Source organism: Bolinopsis microptera, chromosome 2 (assembly GCF_026151205.1).
Source record: "Bolinopsis microptera isolate Bmic1 chromosome 2, MBARI_Bmic_1.0, whole genome shotgun sequence".
Classification (NCBI taxonomy): Eukaryota; Metazoa; Ctenophora; class Tentaculata; order Lobata; family Bolinopsidae; genus Bolinopsis; species Bolinopsis microptera.
Genome location: NC_087073.1, coordinates 21726270 through 21751709, shown reverse-complemented (window position 1 = coordinate 21751709; position 25440 = coordinate 21726270). Strand labels below are relative to the sequence as shown.

At 41.6% G+C, this 25440-nt stretch overlaps 2 protein-coding genes and 1 long non-coding RNA gene across 3 annotated transcripts in view; 1 reads left to right on the top strand and 2 right to left on the bottom strand.

The window, feature by feature from the left end:
* Positions 1-3212: 3212 nt before the first annotated feature.
* LOC134810962 (uncharacterized) lies at positions 3213-6635 on the top strand. The gene is made up of 4 exons (XM_063817656.1): positions 3213-3233; positions 4815-4867; positions 6447-6506; positions 6632-6635. Exons 1-4 carry the CDS (start codon positions 3213-3215, stop codon positions 6633-6635), a joined length of 138 nt encoding a protein of 45 aa, XP_063673726.1.
* A 3944-nt stretch (positions 6636-10579) lies between these two features.
* LOC134811680 (uncharacterized) lies at positions 10580-11280 on the bottom strand. The gene is made up of 3 exons (XR_010159839.1): positions 11255-11280; positions 10914-11077; positions 10580-10794 (listed from the first exon to the last, which is right to left on the bottom strand). It is a non-coding gene; the product is annotated as an uncharacterized LOC134811680 (long non-coding RNA).
* Positions 11281-21676: 10396 nt separating this feature from the next.
* LOC134811786 (guanine nucleotide-binding protein G(q) subunit alpha-like) overlaps positions 21677-25440 on the bottom strand; it is a 17176-nt gene continuing 13412 nt past the window's right edge. Inside the window, exon 7 of the mRNA XM_063818851.1 lies at positions 21677-23475. Coding sequence (XP_063674921.1) covers positions 23273-23475 — 203 coding nt within the window. The 3' untranslated portion in view covers positions 21677-23272. The remainder of the gene's footprint in view (positions 23476-25440) is intronic.

The window sequence follows — 25440 nt, the reverse complement described above, 5'->3', positions numbered from 1 at the left end:
ACACTTTGTAGAAATCTCGTTGGCTTACTTCCGGGCCGATACATACTTCGAAATAAAATTAAAAGCGATAGGTAGTCTGTCTTGATTGGGCGACATCTGTCCGACTCAGAAAATAGGTTATTCGGACAAACGTTTATGTCGGAACCTACCGTACGATTTTCTTAAAACTTTCCATAAAGTATGGTGGTTATAGGACGGATAATCTGTGTAAGTTTGAGCGAGTTTCTATGTGCCAAATTTGAGATATCACCTTAAACACAAAATATATCTCCAATTTGGTGGTTTGCAGTGTGTCCAAGGCATATATCTGGAGATCCAGCAATACGATTTTCTTGAAACTTTCTTGATAGTAAAATAGCTTTAAGACAATTAATTTGTGCAAGTTTGGGTAAATTTCTATGTGCCAAATTTTAGATATCAGTGTCACTTCAAACACAAGAAAATAGTGCTGTCGGACAGATGTCGCTGTCGGACAGATGTCGCTGTCGGACAGATGTCGCTGTCGGACAGATGTCGCTGTCGGACAGATGTCGCTGTCGGACAGATGTCGCTGTCGGACAGATGTCGCTGTCGGACAGATGTCGCTGTCGGACAGATGTCGCTGTCGGACAGATGTCGCTGTCGGACAGATGTCGCTGTCGGACAGATGTCGCTGTCGGACAGATGTCGCTGTCGGACAGATGTCGCTGTCGGACAGATGTCGCTGTCGGACAGATGTCGCTGTCGGACAGATGTCGCTGTCGGACAGATGTCGCTGTCGGACAGATGTCGCTGTCGGACAGATGTCGCTGTCGGACAGATGTCGCTGTCGGACAGATGTCGCTGTCGGACAGATGTCGCTGTCGGACAGATGTCGCTGTCGGACAGATGTCGCTGTCGGACAGATGTCGCTGTCGGACAGATGTCGCTGTCGGACAGATGTCGCTGTCGGACAGATGTCATGTTACCGACTGTCTTACTGGGGGTCCCCAGATAATAGTCCGTCTAATGAGGTGAGGTTTATTGCATCGTTAGGGCCCAATACTATAATAATGCGGAAAATACTCGCTGTTCAGATCGCCGCGTCCATTGCCATTGGTTCATCAACTAAATATCTGACCAATGAGCGCACGTTATATCGTCCAATCACAACGCCTTATATCATCCAATCACAGCGCGGACGAAATGTAACACGTGGTGGTTATTTACCCGTACTATACCTATACTACGGGTAAACATGCTCCTCAATGAATGGGAAAAGCGAGACACCCATTTCATTCTAAGTATAATTTTGCATTTGAGAACGGTAATTCACATTGATATAATTTCTTTTTGTTTGGAAAAGGTGAACACGGTCCAATCTACCCAATCGGGATTTTCGAAATTTTACCTATTAAATTACAGGTCATACATCAGTATTCCGACGGCAGTACGGCGGCAGTACGGCGGCAGCACGGCGGCAGTACGGCGGCAGTACGGCGGCAGTACGGCGGCAGCACGGCGGCAGCACGGCGGCAGTACGGCGGCAGTGCCACTGCAGTGCCACGGCAGTATAGTGACAACACTTATATCAGACTTTTGATCCAATTATTTCATGAGTTTGATGATTAGTTCACATTGATTTGTCAATTAAAAACATATTTCGAGAAATCAATAAGTTGTAAATAAGTTCATTCAATATCATTATAACTTTAAATCAGTAACTGTCACCCTGGAGCAATAAAATATTAAAATAATTCAGATTCATTGCAGGTACTTCTGGTATCTTTTGTATTTCTCTGATGTGATACCCATGTAACTCACAGCGTCATCTAGAGAAGCTCCTGCGTTAACCATGTTGTCGATCTTTTTGAGGAAGTCGCGGACTCGTTCTTTCTTCTTGAAGGACGAGGACTCTACCACAGCAGGTATATGAGCTGGACACAACTGCACCTCGATCTTCATAGTTTCGCCCTCGTAGCGAGATTTCAGCTTACAGTGTGAGCAGAAGACAGCATTAGGTGTTGAGGAAGTGGTGTCAGAATTGTCAGGACAAAGTGTGGGGGTGTGTCCAAGTCCTTTGCAGCGGTCACAGGAGATAGCTTGAAGTCCAATAGAACGGTTAGCAGGCTTAACACTAGTTCCAGCATCAGTAGTTGCAGCTTGGGGTTTGTTCTTCTGCTTCTTGTTTCAGGATATCAAACTCAGAGATTGTAAAGATTACAGGACAGAGGACTACACTCGACTACCTTCTGGAGAACTACAGCTGAACATATCCCTCTGCAGTTTACATCGAACGACACTACTGGCTACCCCAACACGAAAGAGATCTCGTCCCCTCTCTCCTAGTCCTACCAACGATCCTACTATCCTTCCTGGTGCCACTCAAGCTGTTATACCTTCTAGACGAGGAGGAGCTACTCCACCAGATACCGATAATGCTCGCCTAGTAAGACCTGTGGTTACACCTACCCGACCCTCTTCCAGTTCCTCACCACCACCTAGTAGACGCCATCTGAACACTTATGAAACCTACTCCCGCTCCTCTGTAGCTGGCGAAGCCTTATCCTCCTACAACAGAGTGCACAGAGACTTTGCCAACCGTCCTGATACCTCCATCAGCCTCTCAAAGTTCCTGAAACAGAAACGAATCCCTGAAAGATCCTTCTACCGCAAGAAGAAGATAGCAGAGCTGATTATCCTTGATAGACCACGATTCGGCAGTCTCATCAAACAGATTCTCAAGGAGGAGCGGACTGACAGGATCAACTAGCAGATTCTCTCTGACCGATGTGGGGCTATCCTCAAGCAGAGTGACTTTCTGGAGAAGAAACGACTCGCAATTGCTGCTGGAAAGATTCTCTAAATGTAAATTATTTTATTGCTGCAGGGTGACAGTTACTGATTTAAAGTTATAATGATATTGTATGAACTTACTTACAACTTATTGATTTCTCGAAATATGTTTTTAATTGACAAATCAATGTGAACTAATCATCAAACTCATGAAATAATTGGATCAAAAGTCTGATATAAGTGTTGTCACTATACTGCCGTGGCACTGCCGCGGGACTGCCGCCGTACTGCCGCCGTACTGCCGCCGTGCTGCCGCCGTGCTGCCGCCGTACTGCCGCCGTACTGCCGCCGTGCTGCCGCCGTGCTGCCGCCGTACTGCCGCCGTGCTGCCGCCGTACTGCCGCCGTGCTGCCGCCGTACTGCCGCCGTACTACCGCCGTACTGCCGTCGGAATACTGATGTATGACCAAATTACTTGCGTTTGACTTAAAGTCAGCACTCTTCTCGATCACTGACTAGGAATATTTCACTTTATACTCATTCAAGTTGGTATTACATTAATTATACATGTCATTTAACTGTAATTGTGCCTGTGGGAAAGCAGAATCTAATCGAAATCATAAAATGTTCACCTTTCGCACGTACAAACTTTGAGCGGACGTTGCGTGCGCATCCAATAGTAATACTGAATCATCGACCAACTTGGACCTGCTGTAGTTTTAAGCTAATTACTACATTGAATGAGGACGTTACAGAAGCAATCGATTTAATGTAGTTCGAGAAGTCCTAACTCTCCTCGCGTTCTAAGAAGACGTCCCTCCTGTTTCATATACTGCCTGCTCATGCTGCAGTATATACATTATACATGCTCTATATATGTATAATGTATATATATCGAGCCAGATTATACCCAAATAGGCACATCTTCCTCCGTGTGGTCTAATTACTCTACATTTTATATACAGCACGCTTCCTGGTGCCTGCTTGCTTGTTGTCGCATTAGGAGGTTGTACTACTCACACAGTATAGTACTATAAAGCCTCCTTTTGGTTTTCAATTTCTTTCTTTTTTGTGTTTGTGAAACGCCTCCAAATCTAGAATTAGTTTCGTCAATTTTATGTACCTTTAATATTTTGTAATTATCTTCAGTCGATTAAAACAGTCAACAGTGCACGTCTAAATCAGATAGTCAACAGTGCACGTCCAAATCAAATAGTCAACAGTGCACGTCCAAATCAAATAGTCAACAGTGCACGTCCAAATCAAATATTCAACAGTGCACGTCCAAATCAAATAGTCAACAGTGCACGTCCAAATCAGATAATCAACAGTGCACGTCTAAATCAAATAATCAACAGTGCACGTCCAAATCAAATAGTCAACAGTGCACGTCCAAATAAAATAGTCAACAGTGCACGTCCAAATAAAATAGTCAACAGTGCACGTCCAAATCAAATAGTCAACAGTGCACGTCCAAATCAAATAGTCAACAGTGCACGTCCAAATCAAATAGTCAACAGTGCACGTCCAAATCAAATAGTCAACAGTGCACGTCCAAATCAAATAGTCAACAGTGCACGTCTTAATCAAATAGTCAACAGTGCACGTCCAAATCAAATAGTCAACAGTGCACGTCCAAATCAAATAGTCAACAGTGCACGTCCAAATCAGATAGTCAACAGTGCACGTCCAAATCAAATAGTCAACAGTGCACGTCCAAATCAAATAGTCAACAGTGCACGTCCAAATCAAATAGTCAACAGTGCACGTCCAAAACAAATAGTCAACAGTGCACGTCTAAATCAAATAATCAACAGTGCACGTCTAAATCAAATAGTCAACAGTGCACGTCCAAATCAAATATTCAACAGTGCACGTCTAAATCAAATAGTCAACAGTGCACGTCTAAATCAAATAGTCAACAGTGCACGTCTAAATCAAATAGTCAACAGTGCACGTCTAAATCAAATAGTCAACAGTGCACGTCTAAATCAAATAGTCAACAGTGCACGTCTAAATCAAATAATCAACAGTGCACGTCTAAATCAAATAATCAACAGTGCACGTCTAAATCAAATAGTCAACAGTGCACGTCTAAATCAAATAGTCAACAGTGCACGTCCAAATCAAATATTCAACAGTGCACGTCTAAATCAAATAGTCAACAGTGCACGTCTAAATCAAATAGTCAACAGTGCACGTCTAAATCAAATAATCAACAGTGCACGTCTAAATCAAATAGTCAACAGTGCACGTCTAAATCAAATAGTCAACAGTGCACGTCTAAATCAAATAATCAACAGTGCACGTCTAAATCAAATAGTCAACAGTGCACGTCCAAATCAAATATTCAACAGTGCACGTCTAAATCAGATAGTCAACAGTGCACGTCTAAATCAAATAGTCAACAGTGCACGTCCAAATCAAATAGTCAACAGTGCACGTCCTGATCAAATAGTCAACAGTGCACGTCTAAATCAGATAGTCAACAGTGCACGTCCAAATCAGATAGTCAACAGTGCACGTCCAAATCAAATAGTCAACAGTGCACGTCCAAATCAAATAGTCAACAGTGCACGTCTAAATCAAATAATCAACAGTGCACGTCCAAATCAAATAGTCAACAGTGCACGTCCAAATCAAATAGTCAACAGTGCACGTCTAAATCAAATAATCAACAGTGCACGTCCAAATCAAATAGTCAAATCAGATAGTCAACAGTGCACGTCTTAATCAAATAGTCAGTAGTGCACGTTCAAATCAAATAGTCAGTAGTGCACGTCTAAATCAAATAATCAACAGTGCACGTCCAAATCAGATAGTCAACAGTGCACGTTCAAATCAGATAGTCAACAGTGCACGTCCAAATCAGATAGTCAACAGTGCACGTCCAAATCAAATAGACAGTAGTGCTCGTCTAAATCAAATAGTCAACAGTGCAAATCTAAATCAAATAGTCAACAGTGCACGTCTAAATCAAATAGTCAACAGTGCACGTCCAAATCAGATAGTCAACAGTGCACGTCCAAATCAAATAGACAGTAGTGCTCGTCTAAATCAAATAGTCAACAGTGCAAATCTAAATCAAATAGTCAACAGTGCAAATCTAAATCAAATAGTCAACAGTGCACGTCCAAATCAGATAGTCAACAGTGCACGTCCAAATCAGATAGTCAACAGTGCACGTCTAAATCAAATAGTCAACAGTGCAAATCTAAATCAAATAGTCAACAGTGCACGTCTCGGTCTAAATCAAATAGTCAACAGTGCACGTCCAAATCAGATAGTCAACAGTGCACGTCCAAATCAAATAATCAACAGTGCACGTCCAAATCAAATAGTCAACAATGCACGTCCAAATCAAATAGTCAACAGTGCACGTCCAAATCAGATAGTCAACAGTGCACGTCCAAATCAAATAATCAACAGTGCACGTCTAAATCAAATAGTCAACAGTGCACGTCTAAATCAAATAATCAACAGTGCACGTCCAAATCAAATAGTCAACAGTGCACGTCCAAATCAAATATTCAACAGTGCACGTCCAAATCAGATAGTCAACAGTGCACGTCCAAATCAAATAATCAACAGTGCACGTCCAAATCAGATAGTCAACAGTGCACGTCCAAATCAGATAGTCAACAGTGCACGTCCAAATCAAATAATCAACAGTGCACGTCCAAATCAAATAGTCAACAATGCACGTCCAAATCAAATAGTCAACAGTGCACGTCCAAATCAGATAGTCAACAGTGCACGTCCAAATCAAATAATCAACAGTGCACGTCTAAATCAAATAGTCAACAGTGCACGTCTAAATCAAATAATCAACAGTGCACGTCCAAATCAAATAGTCAACAGTGCACGTCCAAATCAGATAGTCAACAGTGCACGTCCAAATCAAATAGTCAACAGTGCACGTCTAAATTAGATAGTCAACAATGCACGTCCAAATCAAACAGTCAACAGTGCACGTCTAAATCAAATAGTCAACAGTGCACGTCTCGGTCTAAATCAAATAATCAACAGTGCACGTCTAACTCAAATAGTCAACAGTGCACGTCCAAATCAAATAGTCAACAGTGCACGTCTAAATCAGATAGTCAACAGTGCACGTCCAAATCAGATAGTCAACAGTGCACGTCCAAATCAGATAGTCAACAGTGCACGTCCAAATCAGATAATCAACAGTGCACGTCTAAATCAAATGGTCAACAGTGCACGTCTAAATCAAATAATCAACAGTGCACGTCCAAATCAAATAGTCAACAATGCACGTCCAAATCAAATAGTCAACAGTGCACGTCCAAATCAGATAGTCAACAGTGCACGTCTAAATCAAATAATCAACAGTGCACGTCTAACTCAAATAGTCAACAGTGCACGTCCAAATCAAATAGTCAACAGTGCACGTCTAAATCAGATAGTCAACAGTGCACGTCCAAATCAGATAGTCAACAGTGCACGTCCAAATCAGATAGTCAACAGTGCACGTCCAAATCAGATAATCAACAGTGCACGTCTAAATCAAATGGTCAACAGTGCACGTCTAAATCAAATAATCAACAGTGCACGTCCAAATCAAATAGTCAACAATGCACGTCCAAATCAAATAGTCAACAGTGCACGTCCAAATCAGATAGTCAACAGTGCACGTCCAAATCAAATAATCAACAGTGCACGTCTAAATCAAATAGTCAACAGTGCACGTCCAAATCAGATAATCAACAGTGCACGTCTAAATCAAATAGTCAACAGTGCACGTCTAAATCAAATAATCAACAGTGCACGTCTAAATCAAATAGTCAACAGTGCACGTCCAAATCAGATAGTCAACAGTGCACGTCCAAATCAAAAAGTCAACAGTGCACGTCCAAATCAAATAGTCAACAGTGCACGTCTAAATCAAATAATCAACAGTGCACGTCCAAATCAAATAGTCAACAGTGCACGTCCAAATAAAATAGTCAACAGTGCACGTCCAAATCAAATAGTCAACAGTGCACGTCCAAATCAAATAGTCAGTAGTGCACGTTCAAATCAAATAGTCAGTAGTGCACGTCTAAATCAAATAATCAACAGTGCACGTCTAAATCAAATAGTCAACAGTGCACGTCTAAATCAAATAATCAACAGTGCACGTCCAAATCAAATAGTCAACAGTGCACGTCCAAATCAGATAATCAACAGTGCACGTCTAAATCAAATAGTCAACAGTGCACGTCTAAATCAAATAGTCAACAGTGCACGTCCAAATCAGATAATCAACAGTGCACGTCCAAATCAGATAATCAACAGTGCACGTCTAAATCAAATAGTCAACAGTGCACGTCTAAATCAAATAGTCAACAGTGCACGTCTAAATCGAATAGTCAATAGTGCACGTCTAAATCAAATAGACAGTAGTGCACGTCTAAATCAAATAGTCAACAGTGCACGTCTAAATCAAATAGTCAACAGTGCACGTCCAAATCAAATATTCAACAGTGCACGTCCAAATCAAATAGTCAACAGTGCACGTCCAAATCAAATAGTCAACAGTGCACGTCTAAATCAAATGGTCAACAGTGCACGTCCAAATCAGATAGTCAACAGTGCACGTCCAAATCAAAAAGTCAACAGTGCACGTCCAAATCAGATTGTAAATTTAAATGTTGCTCAACAATTTTTGTTTTTATTACTGTCCTTACTGAATGTGTTTGTTTGGAATTACATTTTGAATTCCCGGCCCCGTCAAAATTTTGAAACTAATTCTGCTACTTAGTTTGATGTTTTTCGTTTTAAACCTATATCATGACGATTGTAATAGACGGTAGACCAGTTATCTTCGTTATCAATGTATTTGTAGTAGTGAATTGTAAATTGATTATATTTCATGCCCACAGAATAATGAACTACAAAAGGGTTTAAGAAATCCTCTCTCCAACAACGATTCCAATTATCGCACCCCATTTTAAAAGTAAGAGTGACAGATTGATCGATACTAAAAACGTCCAGACTCCTTTACAAATTGGTAAGTCCAGTGTTAACAGGATGCTAAGTAGGAGGGAATATGTTAGGATACCAAATAACCCTGCTAGCCCTTCTCTCCATTTTGATCGGAGCAACCTTGTTGTGTCTCATCACTTGGAAATATAGAAACAGGATCATTCTCAGGGAAGCCAATTTTCAGCCTAAACTTGTGGAGAGAATTGCTGGAGTAGCACCTGAACAAAGCAAAGCCTTCAGGAAACAACTAGCTCTCGGCAATGTGTATTCACCGCTTTTTACTAAGCCCCGTATAAGTATATAACGCTCTGGATCATATTTACTCGCTCCTTGTTAGTTTGATCGTCTTATATCCGATATCAAAACAAATCTATACCGGAGAATATTGATAATTTATTCAGCGAAAATTCAAAATAATGAATATTTGATATTTACCCCGTGTATGTTTTTTAAAGGTTTACAGTTACTATGTATAATTGTGATTTTTGATGTTCCCCGCTTTTTATTTTCTTAATTTTCAAAGAAAATGATTTTTACTTTGTACTTATATTGTAGGTTTATGACCTACCAGTACCAGGACGCGCACCGAGTTGGACTCGTCGACGGTCGAAACAAAAAATTTAAGAGTATCACCCGTTAATACTTATATAATTGCCATTGCACATTGGTGTGTTATGTGGTACCTAAATTATTAGTTTTACACATAGCTATTGTGTTTGTAGCGCGATGCGTTACTGTGCCGCGCCGCGCACTCAATTGTCAATGAGGCTTCTCACAGCGACAGATCGGCTAGCTCGGCGAGATGCGCTACTGTGCCGCGCCGAGCTGCCGTGAATTGACATCGTCAATTAACTATTGTGTCAAAATTACACTAGCGTAATTTCATTTGGAAACCCCCCTCCCCCTTACCTCGGCTGATTACATGATATGTGAACGACCCCCAATTAAATTGTATCACGTGGTGACTCCCACTGTTGCTTCACTATAGAGTTTCTACGATACAGGGGGAGCCACGCACTCGTGCGCGGCGGGTCATATAATACAACGTATGACAACAATTAAATAGACGTAACAATTTTTATTTGATGGATGATACTCGTCTAAATTTGTCACACGTGTCGTTTTCTTTTCGAAAATTACTTACTTGAACCCACGACCATATTGTTATTAACCACGGTACCAAATTAGACAGGTATTAGTTGCTAGCACCGGGTAATAATCACCTCTCCCATGTCCATGATATGTAGTACTTTATTTCCTCCAAGAAATTATTTATTTAGAGCTCCTTTTGACTTGGCTAGAACTATACATGGGAGGCCCCGGTTTTATCAAGAGAGTCCGTCTCGGAAGGTTCTGAACCCACGATTGAGCGTCTTAAAACTTTTGTTTTAGGGAAATTATAATTTTGCTAGAATTCAGAGTTTCATGTTACTTCTTATTTAATTTAGTGCGGTTAGTGATTATAATTCAGACTTTCAATTTTGGTGGGTTAACACAAATTGAAACGACAATATAGAACAAAATATAGAACGACTAATGGTAGTATAATTAATGAGAGAAAACCTTCTTAAATTGAAAAATGGTTATATAACAATGGAAGTAACCTTTTGATACTATACTAATTAATTGAAACGGTAGAAATTCTTCTCATAACCTATTTAAAGGAACTCTAAGTCTATGTTGGTGCAATCACCTTTTGATAAGTCTCTCTCTTAGAAATAGTGTAGGAGGGCTGGAATATCACGCGTCTTTGACTGAGTCTCACCGTCAATAGTTTGACTGTCACGAATGGTCTGAAAGCAATATCTTTTAACTATGGCAATAGAAACAATTTATTACGTAACCAACAGGAAATCTACTTTAAACCTGCACACGTCTTACTCGATAAACAATAATATAATACTTAATAAATTTACTATTTAAGACAACTACTTATTTTATGCGGACGTTATAACTGAACTAATTACCTCGGTTGACGACGGAGAATCAATTAATCTAGCAGGTATCGGCAAAGGCAGCACGTTCTGAGTAGGAAGATTCGGGTCTATTGACCTGGGAACGGAAACGGAAGTTTGTACAAAGTATATAATTTTGAGAGCACGAAACTACAATTACCAACTATATTCTTAAACCTACTTCATATGAAAAAAACTAATGGAAAAGGATTTTACCTCAAGAACAACTTCAATCCGTATAATGGTCCTTCAAGTGAGAGGGAGATCGGGAATCTTATCGTCGTTAGCTTACTTCTACCCGGAAACTTAGTCACGGTTCTTTAGATTATGGAATGGAAGACTTGCCCGGTAAACTACACGATGTGTCGGTTCAGAGCAACCTGAATAGAATTAACCTTCAGTGTGTCGTATAGAATTTAAATGGATATTGGAAACGGGAATAGACACTATTTATAGTGTTTATAAACAATATAGATATAAAAATCACGTCAAACTATTTTATACGAAACAAAATACTAATATGAAAGGCTCACATTAAATCAAGGCAAGGAACTTACTGGAATACTTATGACTGGAAAGATTAAAGTATCCGGATGGAACCGGCATACTGGACTCTGTTATAAGCACTGCTCTGAAACAAACTTATAAGACTGCACTGACCCGAGAAAGACATCGGATCTCCGATCTCTCTCCCTCTTAACTCCCTCCGACTTTCCCAGAGTCTATCAGTCTGGTTCATCAAAATCAGTAATTGTTCATCAAGATCGTTATTGCTCATCACGGTTTAAACTCTGCTATGCTCTGCTAATCATCCATTCTCACAATTCATAGATCTTCGTCTGAAACTGCGATAGGCCAGTCTGCTATCAGGTGATCTTCTGTGGTGTTCTGATTGTACACCTCCATGGAATGTCATCAACCGTGTCGAATTGTCTATTAGTTAAACACAAAACGCTTCATTTTGTTTATCAAACGTAATCTCTTCTCTAATTTAAATACACATCTTATTTCAATGATCTTCTAAACTTAACGATACCTATCTTAAACATAAAATTATTCAAGCTCAAAATGACTGGAATTGTTCATTACTATCTTCAATGGAAATGTGTTAACTATAAATCTAAATCATTTAACTATCTTTTAAAAGGAATATCGGAATTAGAGAGAATTTCGAGGTTCCTTACACATATCATGTCAAAAGCCCTTACCTGACATTGCATAAGGAATGAGGATCGCGACGTGAGACAAACGCGCGCGCGCCGGGTAAGTCCATTAACTCATTAACAATGATGAATAAGAAAACATTTCCCGATCCATGGCTTAAGGGGTCGTTCACATATTACGTAATCAGCCGAGGGGGGAGGGGGGTTTACAAATGCTTACGGTTGATTACGGGGGGGGGGGTTTCGGTCGTTGATTACGTAATCAACATTTTCTTTTTTACCCTCTAGAATAATAACAATTTGACAATATTTTAATTCAAATTCCACTTTACTGGGCCGCGCTCAGCCTGTCATTCCGCCTAATCTCTATTATGATTATGAACATAATAGCCTGAGGTCCCCAGGTAAATTCCACTCAATTTCACTCTGATAGTGATAAAATTTAGAAATTGATCGAATATCCGGCTATAATAGTAAGTAGTTTAGAAGGTGCTTGGCCGGATATCATAACAACGATTTCGGCTCATCATGATAGCATGATCAGGGTAGCATGAAACGTAGAGAAAAGTGTTTTCTACTTCTAGGAAAAAAGTCAAGGGGGGGGGGTCAGGCCATGATTACGTAATATTGCTGTCAGGAGGGGGTGTTGGGTCTTGATTACGGTTGATTACGGAAGGGGGGAGGGGGTAAAAATTGCTAAAATATTGATTACGTAATATGTGAACGACCCCTAAGTGTTACTATTACTGTTAACGTGTAACGGCCTGGTGATACTTTATACTACATTCTTGCATAATATTTATTTTCCTATAATAATGACAATGTATAGTCAAGACGTGAGAGGGCTATCATTGATGAATTTATGTTTAATCCTGTTTAATACTACCAAAAACGCCAATCCTATGCGCATTCCGCGGTGCAACAAAATTGCACATATCTCGGTTCAAGCAGTATACTAGCAAAAATGACTTCATTCCCAGAAAACCTTGTACTACAAGGTGTAGGTTTACAACCTACCAGGACGCGCGCCGAGTTGGACTCGTCGACGGTCCAATATATGAGTATCACCCGTTAAAGAAAACCGTACCGGTAGGGGCCTAACTTCGGAAGTAAAAGAAATAGAAAGTTCTGGTTTTCAAAAAAATGTCCGCCTCGTAAAACTAAAGTTAGCTCCCCAGAAGCACAGTTTGGAACAACGTAGATTTTGAATTATATTATCCTGAAAAGTATGATTTTGAGCCAAATTCAAAATTGAAGATCGCAGCTTTAAAATTAAAAATTAAAAAGCTGCGATCTTTAATTTGGCTCAAAATCATTCAGTAATTTTTGTTAATTATGTAATCCATAATCAAAATTTTCCTTTTTAAACCAATTTTCGTTTAGTATAAGTAAGTGCTTTGCAATTATTTCATTCATTAATCCGCGTTATTTTTACAAGGCGAACATTTTGTTGAAAACCAGACGTTTCTATTTCTTTTACTTCCAAAGTTAGGCCCCTACCAGTAAGGTTTCCTGGGCCCAGTTGACGCGTAGCAGGGTATTGCAGTTTAAGACTTTAAATTAGAATCGCAAAATTAGCCGTATTATTCCTCCAAACTTACGACTTAGATGGACTGAGATTAGCCCTTAAAATACAGCTTACACTTTTTACCTTATGATTGGGTCGTTATTCTAAAAAAATTTGTCAAGAAGTGTGGCTCACCGGTCACTTAACGTCACTTAGAGCTCAATTATAGCGACCAAGGTCTGCAACAGGTGCATATGATCTGTGACACGAGATATCCTTGTGTTTGGCTTGTACTAACTCTAATTGGGTATTTCGTCACAAGTCATGCGACTCGATATACATAAAACCAATACAACGAGCAGTTTAAAGACTTTCGGTTTCATTTTTAAAAATTGATGAATTTATGTTTAATCCTGTTTAATACTACCAAAAACGCCAATCCTATGCGCATTCCGCGGTGCAACAAAATTGCACATATCTCGGTTCATGCAGTATACTAGCAAAAATGACTTCATTCCCAGAAAACCTTGTAGGTTTACAACCTACCAGGACGCGCGCCGAGTTGGACTCGTCGACGGTCCAATATATGAGTATCACCCGTTAAAGAAAACCGTACCGGTAGGGGCCTAACTTCGGAAGTAAAAGAAATAGAAAGTTCTGGTTTTCAAAAAAATGTCCGCCTCGTAAAACTAAAGTTAGCTCCCCAGAAGCACAGTTTGGAACAACGTAGATTTTGAATTATATTATCCTGAAAAGTATGATTTTGAGCCAAATTCAAAATTGAAGATCGCAGCTTTAAAATTAAAAATTAAAAAGCTGCGATCTTTAATTTGGCTCAAAATCATTCAGTAATTTTTGTTAATTATGTAATCCATAATCAAAATTTTCCTTTTTAAACCAATTTTCGTTTAGTATAAGTAAGTGCTTTGCAATTATTTCATTCATTAATCCGCTGTGATAACTTCTTATGTCTAATAAATAAATGGCGTAACATGAACATTTAATTGACGATGTCAATTCATGGCAGCTCGGCGCGGCACAGTAACGCATCGCGTTACAACATAAACATGTAATAGATAATAATAAAATTAATAATCTTGATCACGTAATACGTAATATCAAATATAGGAGGGGGTTCGGTCTTACCTGAGGACCCCAGGCTATTATGTTCATTAACATAACGGGGAGGTGGGTTAATTGACGATGTCAATTCATCTCAGCTCGGCGCGGCACAGTAGCGCATCGCGCTACAAGGGGGGGGGGGTCAAACCTTGATTACGTAATATAGGGGGGGGGGGGTCGGTCTTGATTACGGTTGATGACGGAGGGGTAAAATCTGCCAAAATATTGATTACGTAATATGTGAACGACCCCTAACTGTCACCAAGATGTAATCAGATCGAACGCAGAAATTAGATCGAACCGGTTCGACCCAGGAATTAGATCGAACGCTGGCGCGAGATACATGTACAAATACATTGAAAGCCGCGCCGCGTTCGATCTAATTCCTAGATCGAACCCGTTCGATCTAATTTCTGCGTTCGATCTAATTACATCTTGGTGACAGTAATGGTTATTATTACTTTTTGTAGGTTTACAACCTACCAGGACGCGCGCCGAGTTGGACTCGTCCTAATAGTAATATATGGAAAAGATATTTTACGAGTATCACCCGTTAAGTTACTTTCTACAGTACACAGTACTACTAGCTGTTATTTGTAGTACATGCCCTGCTTCATTCCTTTCCTAAATTACCTTACAAGCTCCTCCTCTCTTACACCCTTTTCACTCACTTCATTTCACTCATTCACTTCATATCTTATTATCACAGTATCTGCCAAAACCAACATGGCCCAAGTAGAAACGGGCCTTGACTGTTGACGTAGTGTCCCACTTGGCCCTGTATCCCAAGCTGACGGTCGGCCTCCACTCTCTAAATACTTACCTTCAGTGGAGGCCGATGGTCAACAAATAGCGATGTTAGAGCTTGGTGGGAACAAATCCTGACCTCCTTTTACACCTTTGAGTTTGGGACGACTCTCGCAAATGCGAGAGGAATGACCCCATTGGTTTTAGTAGGTTGCATATTTTTTAAGATAAAGAAGAAACAAAGAAAGATAAAAATGTCACGTGACAGTCGAGTGATTAATCATCATCCAGGTTACCCGGCATATATCTTAGATCTTAATTACCGGACATAAGATCAGATATCTGGGAAATGAAACGTGTATCAAACACAAAGTCCCCTTTAAGCAGTACGTTATTATTTGATTACGGAGTAGAATAAATGATTCATACAAGTTCCGACTATCAGCATGGAGTGTGACCAATGACCATCTGGTTGCGCGTTGACAATTTAACTTCCTAGCATTCCAGAAAAATGCCTTTGGGTTTTGGTTGTAATTTACTCGCTATTTTCTACACTTCGCTCGATTGAACTAACACAGCCCCGGAACTTATACTTCAGTTTAATTGTTTAAGTTTCAGGTGTCTACATGTTTGGAAAAAAACCAGAATGTTTCAGTAGCAATGACACATGACCTCTGTATGTATTAACAGTCTGGCAGGCCAGCACAATTCGATGGACGTGATTACAAATCATCTCCAAGATTCATCGTAAAGCAGATTAGATGTTGTAGCCGATGCCCCCCCCCCCCCCCCCCCTTCGGCCTTCACAGATGTCCCTAACAGCAACCCCCTGAGGATGTCAGCGGAATTGTAAAAATGAGGGAATATGGCTAAGTATTAATGATATTATGGGGGGGGGGGGGGGGGGGGGGGGGGGGGCAACCATATTAAAGTATATTAAAATGTAGGATTTTTCCCGATTTTGACCCGGGGATATACTTTAATATACTTTAATATACCTACAATATACTTTAATATCCCTATCTCCTTGGAGGCCTACTTCAAAAATTGTTGCCCAAAATAAGCTTGAAATGCAATTCTTAATCTATTCCAAAAAGTTCTTGAAAAAATATTGAAAACTGATGGAGTTATTTCAATTTTAATGAAGTCATTTTGGCTAGTATTCCGAACCGAGATATTATGTGCAATTTTCCCAATTTTGTTCATGGAGGTCTTTTTACTTAGTATCCACTATATTCAACAAACACTGAGTTATATCTTTCACATAGAGTTAGTCTCATTAAAAAATATTGAAATTTTATCGAATTTGGTCAAAAGCGAATTTGGGCAAAAGCGTATGCCCAAATATGGGCATACTTTTTAAAGCTCATAGCTCAGCCAATTTTTGACCAATCTGGATGGAAATTCATGTACTAGTCCTAAAACAGGCTTATCTTGCGAATCTGAGTGAAAAATATAGTTCATCATGTAAATCTTAACGAAGAATATAAATCTTCTAATTGTAGGTATATTAAAGTATATTAAAATGTAGGATTTTTTCCGATTTTGATCCGGGGATATACTTTAATATGGTTGCCCCCCCCCCCCCCCCCCTCCCCCCATTATGTAATAAATCAGAATACATTTCGAGTTTGATGTTAGTGAGTTTGAAGTTACAACTAGTCAGGTGTATTTATGAAGATCGAGCGCTGACTGAAAGTCTGTAAAGTTTAGCAGCACTATTAATCAAACTGTTGTATCCAAGGGCCATCATGTAACAGTTTAAGTGGTGTACGCGCAGGCAGAGTGCGCGCAAAGCAACACAGTAAATGCTTAGTGCAGTGCAGGCGGTATAACAAAATTGGACAAAATTCTGTGCTAGTAGTTCAGGAGTTATTTGTGAGTTGTCCCAGGGCTTATGGTGGTTGGCGTGTTACTCTGCAGCTTGCTTGTCACGACAGGCATATATTATACATACTATATATATATATCTATATACATATATGTAATAAAGTGCTGTGTAATAAATAATTTGAGGTTATCATGATTGTTAAGGTATTAAACATGAGTGATTTGAAATCAGTTTTTGTTGAATTCATCGGATCACTTAAGTATATACTTATATGTATATATTTTGTATGCCTGTACTGAACGTAGAACGTTCGTCAATACAATCACACCAAAACCACAGGGAAATTGGGCGGTAGTAAGGCCACTCTCAACATCTCCCACTCTCAACATCACACAATCTCAACATCTCCCACTCTCAACATCTCCCACTCTCAACATCTCCCACTCTCAACATCACACAATCTCAACATCTCCCACTCTCAACATCTCCCACTCTCAACATCTCCCACTCTCAACATCTCCCACTCTCAACATCTCCCACTCTCAACATCTCCCACTCTCAACATCTCCCACTCTCAATATCTCCCACTCTCAACATCTCCCACTCTCAACATCTCCCACTCTCAACATCTCCCACTCTCAACATCTCCCACTCTCAACATCTCCCACTCTCAACATCTCCCACTCTCAACATCTCCCACTCTCAACATCTCCCACTCTCAACATCTCCCACTCTCAACATCTCCCACTCTCAACATCTCCCACTCTCAACATCTCCCACTCTCAACATCTCCCACTCTCAACATCTCCCACTCTCAACATCTCCCACTCTCAACATCTCCCACTCTCAACATCTCCCACTCTCAACATCTCCCACTCTCAACATCTCCCACTCTCAACATCTCCCACTCTCAACATCTCCCACTCTCAACATCTCCCACTCTCAACATCTCCCACTCTCAACATCTCCCACTCTCAACATCTCCCACTCTCAACATCTCCCACTCTCGACATCTCCCACTCTCAACATCTCCCACTCTCAACATCTCCCACTCTCAACATCTCCCACTCTCAACATCTCCCACTCTCAACATCTCCCACTCTCAACATCTCCCACTCTCAACATCTCCCACTCTCAACATCTCCCACTCTCAACATCTCCCACTCTCAACATCTCCCACTCTCAACATCTCCCACTCTCAACATCTCCCACTCTCAACATCTCCCACTCTCAACATCTCCCACTCTCAACATCTCCCACTCTCAACATCTCCCACTCTCAACATCTCCCACTCTCAACATCTCCCACTCTCAACATCTCCCACTCTCAACATCTCCCACTCTCAACATCTCCCACTCTCAACATCTCCCACTCTCAACATCTCCCACTCTCAACATCTCCCACTCTCAACATCTCCCACTCTCAACATCTCCCACTCTCAACATCTCCCACTCTCAACATCACACAATCTCAACATCTCCCACTCTCAACATCTCCCACTCTCAACATCTCCCACTCTCAACATCTCCCACTCTCAACATCTCCCACTCTCAACATCTCCCACTCTCAACATCTCACAATCTCAACATCTCCCACTCTCAACATCTCCCACTCTCAACATCACACAATCTCAACATCACACAATCTCAACATCTCCCACTCTCAACATCTCCCACTCTCAACATCTCCCACTCTCAACATCTCCCACTCTCAACATCTCCCACTCTCAACATCTCCCACTCTCAACATCTCCCACTCTCAACATCTCCCACTCTCAACATCTCCCACTCTCAACATCTCCCACTCTCAACATCTCCCACTCTCAACATCTCCCACTCTCAACATCTCCCACTCTCAACATCTCCCACTCTCAACATCTCCCACTCTCAACATCTCCCACTCTCAACATCTCCCACTCTCAACATCTCCCACTCTCAACATCTCCCACTCTCAACATCTCCCACTCTCAACATCTCCCACTCTCAACATCTCCCACTCTCAACATCTCCCACTCTCAACATCTCCCACTCTCGACATCTCCCACTCTCGACATCTCCCACTCTCAACATCTCCCACTCTCAACATCTCCCACTCTCAACATCTCCCACTCTCGACATCTCCCACTCTCGACATCTCCCACTCTCAACATCTCCCACTCTCAACATCTCCCACTTTTAACATCTAATCTCCCACTCTCAACATCTCACACTTTTAACATCTCCCACTCTCAACATCTCCCACTTTTAACATCTCCCACTCTCAACATCTCCCACTTTTAACATCTCCCACTCTCAACATCTCCCACTTTAACATCTCCCACTCTCAACATCTCCCACTCTCAACATCTCCCACTCTCAACATCTCCCACTCTCAACATCTCCCACTCTCAACATCTCCCACTCTCAACATCTCCCACTCTCAACATCTCCCACTCTCAACATCTCCCACTCTCAACATCTCCCACTCTCAACATCTCCCACTCTCAACATCTCCCACTCTCAACATCTCCCACTCTCAACATCTCCCACTCTCAACATCTCCCACTCTCAACATCTCCCACTCTCAACATCTCCCACTCTCAACATCTCCCACTCTCAACATCTCCCACTCTCAACATCTCCCACTCTCAACATCTCCCACTCTCAACATCTCCCACTCTCAACATCTCCCACTCTCAACATCTCCCACTCTCAACATCTCCCACTCTCAACATCACACAATCTCAACATCTCCCACTCTCAACATCTCCCACTCTCAACATCTCCCACTCTCAACATCACACAATCTCAACATCTCCCACTCTCAACATCTCCCACTCTCAACATCTCCCACTCTCAACATCTCCCACTCTCAACATCTCCCACTCTCAACATCTCCCACTCTCAACATCTCCCACTCTCAACATCTCCCACTCTCGACATCTCCCACTCTCAACATCTCCCACTCTCAACATCTCCCACTCTCAACATCTCCCACTCTCAACATCTCCCACTCTCAACATCTCCCACTCTCAACATCTCCCACTCTCAACATCTCCCACTCTCGACATCTCCCACTCTCAACATCTCCCACTCTCAACATCTCCCACTTTTAACATCTAATCTCCCACTCTCAACATCTCACACTTTTAACATCTCCCACTTTTAACATCTCCCACTCTCAACATCACACAATCTCAACATCTCCCACTCTCAACATCTCCCACTCTCAACATCTCCCACTCTCAACATCTCCCACTCTCAACATCTCCCACTCTCAACATCTCCCACTCTCAACATCTCCCACTCTCAACATCTCCCACTCTCGACATCTCCCACTCTCAACATCTCCCACTCTCAACATCTCCCACTCTCAACATCTCCCACTCTCAACATCTCCCACTCTCAACATCTCCCACTCTCAACATCTCCCACTCTCAACATCTCCCACTCTCGACATCTCCCACTCTCAACATCTCCCACTCTCAACATCTCCCACTTTTAACATCTAATCTCCCACTCTCAACATCTCACACTTTTAACATCTCCCACTTTTAACATCTCCCACTTTTAACATCTCCCACTCTCAACATCTCCCACTTTTAACATCTCCCACTCTCAACATCTCCCACTTTTAACATCTCCCACTCTCAACATCTCCCACTCTCAACATCTCCCACTCTCAACATCTCCCACTCTCAACATCTCCCACTCTCAACATCTCCCACTCTCAACATCTCCCACTCTCAACATCTCCCACTCTCAACATCTCCCACTCTCAACATCTCCCACTCTCAACATCTCCCACTCTCGACATCTCCCACTCTCGACATCTCCCACTCTCAACATCTCCCACTCTCAACATCTCCCACTCTCAACATCTCCCACTCTCAACATCTCCCACTCTCAACATCTCCCACTCTCAACATCTCCCACTCTCAACATCTCCCACTCTCAACATCACACAATCTCAACATCTCCCACTCTCAACATCTCCCACTCTCAACATCTCCCACTCTCAACATCACACAATCTCAACATCTCCCACTCTCAACATCTCCCACTCTCAACATCTCCCACTCTCAACATCTCCCACTCTCAACATCTCCCACTCTCAACATCTCCCACTCTCAACATCACACAATCTCAACATCTCCCACTCTCAACATCTCCCACTATCAACATCTCCCACTCTCAACATCTCCCACTCTCAACATCTCCCACTCTCAACATCTCCCACTCTCAACATCTCCCACTCTCAACATCTCCCACTCTCAACATCACACAATCTCAACATCTCCCACTCTCAACATCTCCCACTCTCAACATCTCCCACTCTCAACATCTCCCACTCTCAACATCTCCCACTCTCAACATCTCCCACTTTTAACATCTCCCACTCTCAACATCTCCCACTTTTAACATCTCCCACTTTTAACATCTCCCACTTTTAACATCTCCCACTTTCAACATCTCCCTTTGTCAACATCTCATACTCTCAACATCTCCCATTTTTAACATCTCCCAATCTCAAAATCTCCAACTCTCAAAATCTCCGACTTTTAACATCTCCTACTCTCAACAGCTCTCCCCCAGTTTAATGCTTCCGAACAATAATGAAAAACAAACCGTTTAATTAACTTTTGATTTACACATTAACGTCTCACAACACTTCTGACAACAACCTAAAAGAAAACAGTGAATTTCTCAGAGAAGTATAAAAATTGTCTACCAATTATATTATTATTATAAACATATCTTTACAGACTGGATTCCTTGCTAGCACCACTAAGAGCATTACATACCGGTTAAGATGGTGGTAGTCAAGGTAACCAAAGCAAGGAACGTTGTTAAGGTTACACTTAACACACACACACATATACATACCGGTACGAAATGCTACAGATAACTCAAACACTAAAAACCAAAATCTCGTAAAACAATTCGCTAATTCTGAGTTGTAAAGTACGTGGCAGCTCGCGTCCAGTGCCTCACGCGCGGCACACTACCCATGCAAATCTACGAAAGATCGGTGTGGAGAAAGTTAGAGCTGAAATCATCTGTTAATCACCGGTTGTTAGGTAAAGTTAACATGGGAACCAAAGGGCCTGGGTTCCAAAGGAAACGTTACGAAGCGAGAGTCGGGCGGTGGGGAGGCACTGCACTGCAAGGCAAGTCAGCTGCTAACCATGGACCTGGTTAGGCAGGTGAGCAGTGCGGAGCAGTTACAGCGCTGCGCTACCGGCCGACCCGCGCCTGGTTCACACTGCACTTCTGGGGGTGGTACATATATCAAATACATAACGTCAAACATTTGGATTCGTCTTGATCCGAATGCATGATAAAAATAAAACCTATCACAATTTGATTTCTTTATTAATAAAAATAAATTCTAAAATTCTGTAAAACCCAGTATTAAAGCTGTCCGACAAGCAGAGAATAGGCTCACATTCAAGATCATACAAATTCATGAAAAAATGAGAACTTTTAACACATAGCCTTTAACACAGTGTTATTACCGTTAGTGTTCTAAAAGAGCCTTTCTTGGGCACAGACAGCTGTATATAGATTTCGCAAAAATTGATCATCATCAAAACGTATATAACTTTGCAGATATCTATGGAAGTTACCAAAATCATGGGTTGGACTGCCACATATCATACCTTTGCTAGCGTGAAGAGCAAAAGCTAAACAAATTAGCGGGGCGGACCTGCAGTACTAAAATGGAGAAACCTTTAATATAGCAAATATTAATTTAAATTTTAAACTCGAAACACACACGACAACCAATCTTATATACATTATCAATTTGAACAATAGCTGGGCTATATTGAGCTGCCACTCATCTGACTAAGTCTTCTTTTGGAGTATATCATGAGTCAAGGGGAGGGGGTACTTGTGTGACGTGCTGCGCGGTTGATCTCAACCCGTCCTGGTTGAGTGGAGAAGGGGAGTTGAGCGCAACACGCGCAGCTAAGTGCGCACGCCAGCAGGTGTGCACAACGTGCGCATCTAACGTGATGCGAAAAGGAAGAGGATTCGTCAGTTCCCGTTCCTTGAGCGCTCAACAAACGACACGAGACCCTGCTTTCCAGTACGAACAGTCGAGAGAGGGAGAGCTACTCGTCGGACAAATGGCAGATCTTCCGGAAACTTGAAGCGCAGCGCACCAAGAGAAACGGGGCTATTCCTCTCAACACACTGTCCAGGCTATCAGACCCATACCCTCACACTAAATTGTATTCCTTCAGGTTCAACTGTAAAATTGTGTCTTTTACGGCCGCGAAGACGAATCTAATGTTTTCCGTATCGGTGGCTTGCGTGTAGTGAGAGTATATTGTTTTAGGGTCCCCCGTTTCTGGAACTGGATTCAATGCTAAGTACATCCGCAAAATAAATTCTTTAGCTGCTTCCGCGTCTCCAGCAGGTCCTGAAATTGTAATGAGGTAAGAATTGGTAGATCACAAACTAAACCCCGCCACACCACACCACGAAACACCACACCACAATTCTCGCTATTGATCTAGAGTTCTAGATCAATAGCGAGAATACATCCCATGTGTACACACTACACATCCTAAGATGTAAGCTTCACCACATACAGCTGTGTGTTATACGACACATGATGTGAAATGTTATTTTGTTTTGAGTTTAAGACGGTAAGTGCTCTGGAACAGGGGGGGGGGGGGGGGCGGGGGCAACATTGCCCTTTTTCATGTTTTGGAGAAACATAAACCCTGTTATTGATAACTCCAGAGTTTACAGCAGTGTTACCTGCTGTTTAAGTAATTATAATACAGGGTGGGCCAAAAGTCAGTACCCATACGTTGGCCTTAATAGCTCCGCCGTGTTTTATATTTGAGAGCTGTTGCTTTGCAGATTGCATACTGTACTTACTGGTTCGAGGATTCCGTCGTCAAAATTTGAAAATTCGAATATTTTAGACCACGCCCATTCAATATTAAAACACCTATATTGTTTTCTCTGAACATGCTGAACGCCTAATTTTTTCAGAGACGGTAGATTATCAAATGTTACATATGATCTAAAAACATGAGGCAAAACGGATTAGAAATGACGAAGTTATCAAGCATTTTCTGTATCTCGTTAACAAAATTGACTGGGTGATTATGTGACACCGTGACACGACACCTTAATTGGGCACTCTTAACAATTCCCATAATGTTTAACGGGGTAGTTAACGGGGTCACCTTATCACGTGATTAGGTAATCCAATCACCTGATCACACGTAATGAATAAACTCGTTATGCTTCATATCTCGGTCATCTGAGAAGCTACAGTTTTAATTCTTTCAGGACAAACGTAATTCGAATGGCCAAACACAATTTAATAACATTAAGCTTGATCCAACTATCCAAACTATCAAATAAATGTGAAAATGAACCTCCATTTGAAAAAAATGAACGCGAATATTTTTCGAGTTGACAAATTCCTCGAACCAGTGGTGGTACTAAGTCATATCAGAAGGAAGTATTTAAATTGGGCACTCAGTGACTGAGCTATAAAGGCCAACGTATGGGTACTGACTTTTGGCCCACCCTGTATATACCGGGACTAAAGCTCCGCCAGGAATCTTGGAATTATATACATTCCAGAGTCATGAGTTGCTGCAACGCATCATTTATACACGTGTACCTGTCTTACATTTACATTCCTACACGTGCACCTGTCTTACATTTACATTCCTACACGTGCGCTGCACCTGCCTTACATTTACATTCCTACACGTGCACCTGTCTAACATTTACATTCCTACACGTTCACCTGTCTTACATTTCTACACGTGCACCTGTCTTACATTTACAAATTTACATTCTTACACGTGCACCTGCCTTACATTTACATTCCTACACGTGCACCTGTCTTACATTTACATTCCTACACGTGCACCTGTCTTACATTCACATTCCTACACGTGCACCTGTCTTACATTTACATTCCTACACGTGCACCTGTCTTACATTTACATTCCTACACGTGCACCTGTCTTACATTTACATTCCTACACGTGCACCTGTCTAACATTTACATTCCTACACGTTCACCTGTCTTACATTTCTACACGTGCACCTGTCTTACATTTACAAATTTACATTCTTACACGTGCACCTGCCTTACATTTACATTCCTACACGTGCACCTGTCTTACATTTACATTCCTACACGTGCACCTGTCTTACATTCACATTCCTACACGTGCACCTGTCTTACATTTACATTCCTACACGTGCACCTGTCTTACATTTACATTCCTACACGTGCACCTGCCCCCACAGCGGGTTTAGCCCCCCCCCCCCCCCCCCCCCCGGCCCCGCTTAACCCGCTCCATGATATCAGGAATTAAGGAGGTCTGTGTCTGATTGTGTCACGTGT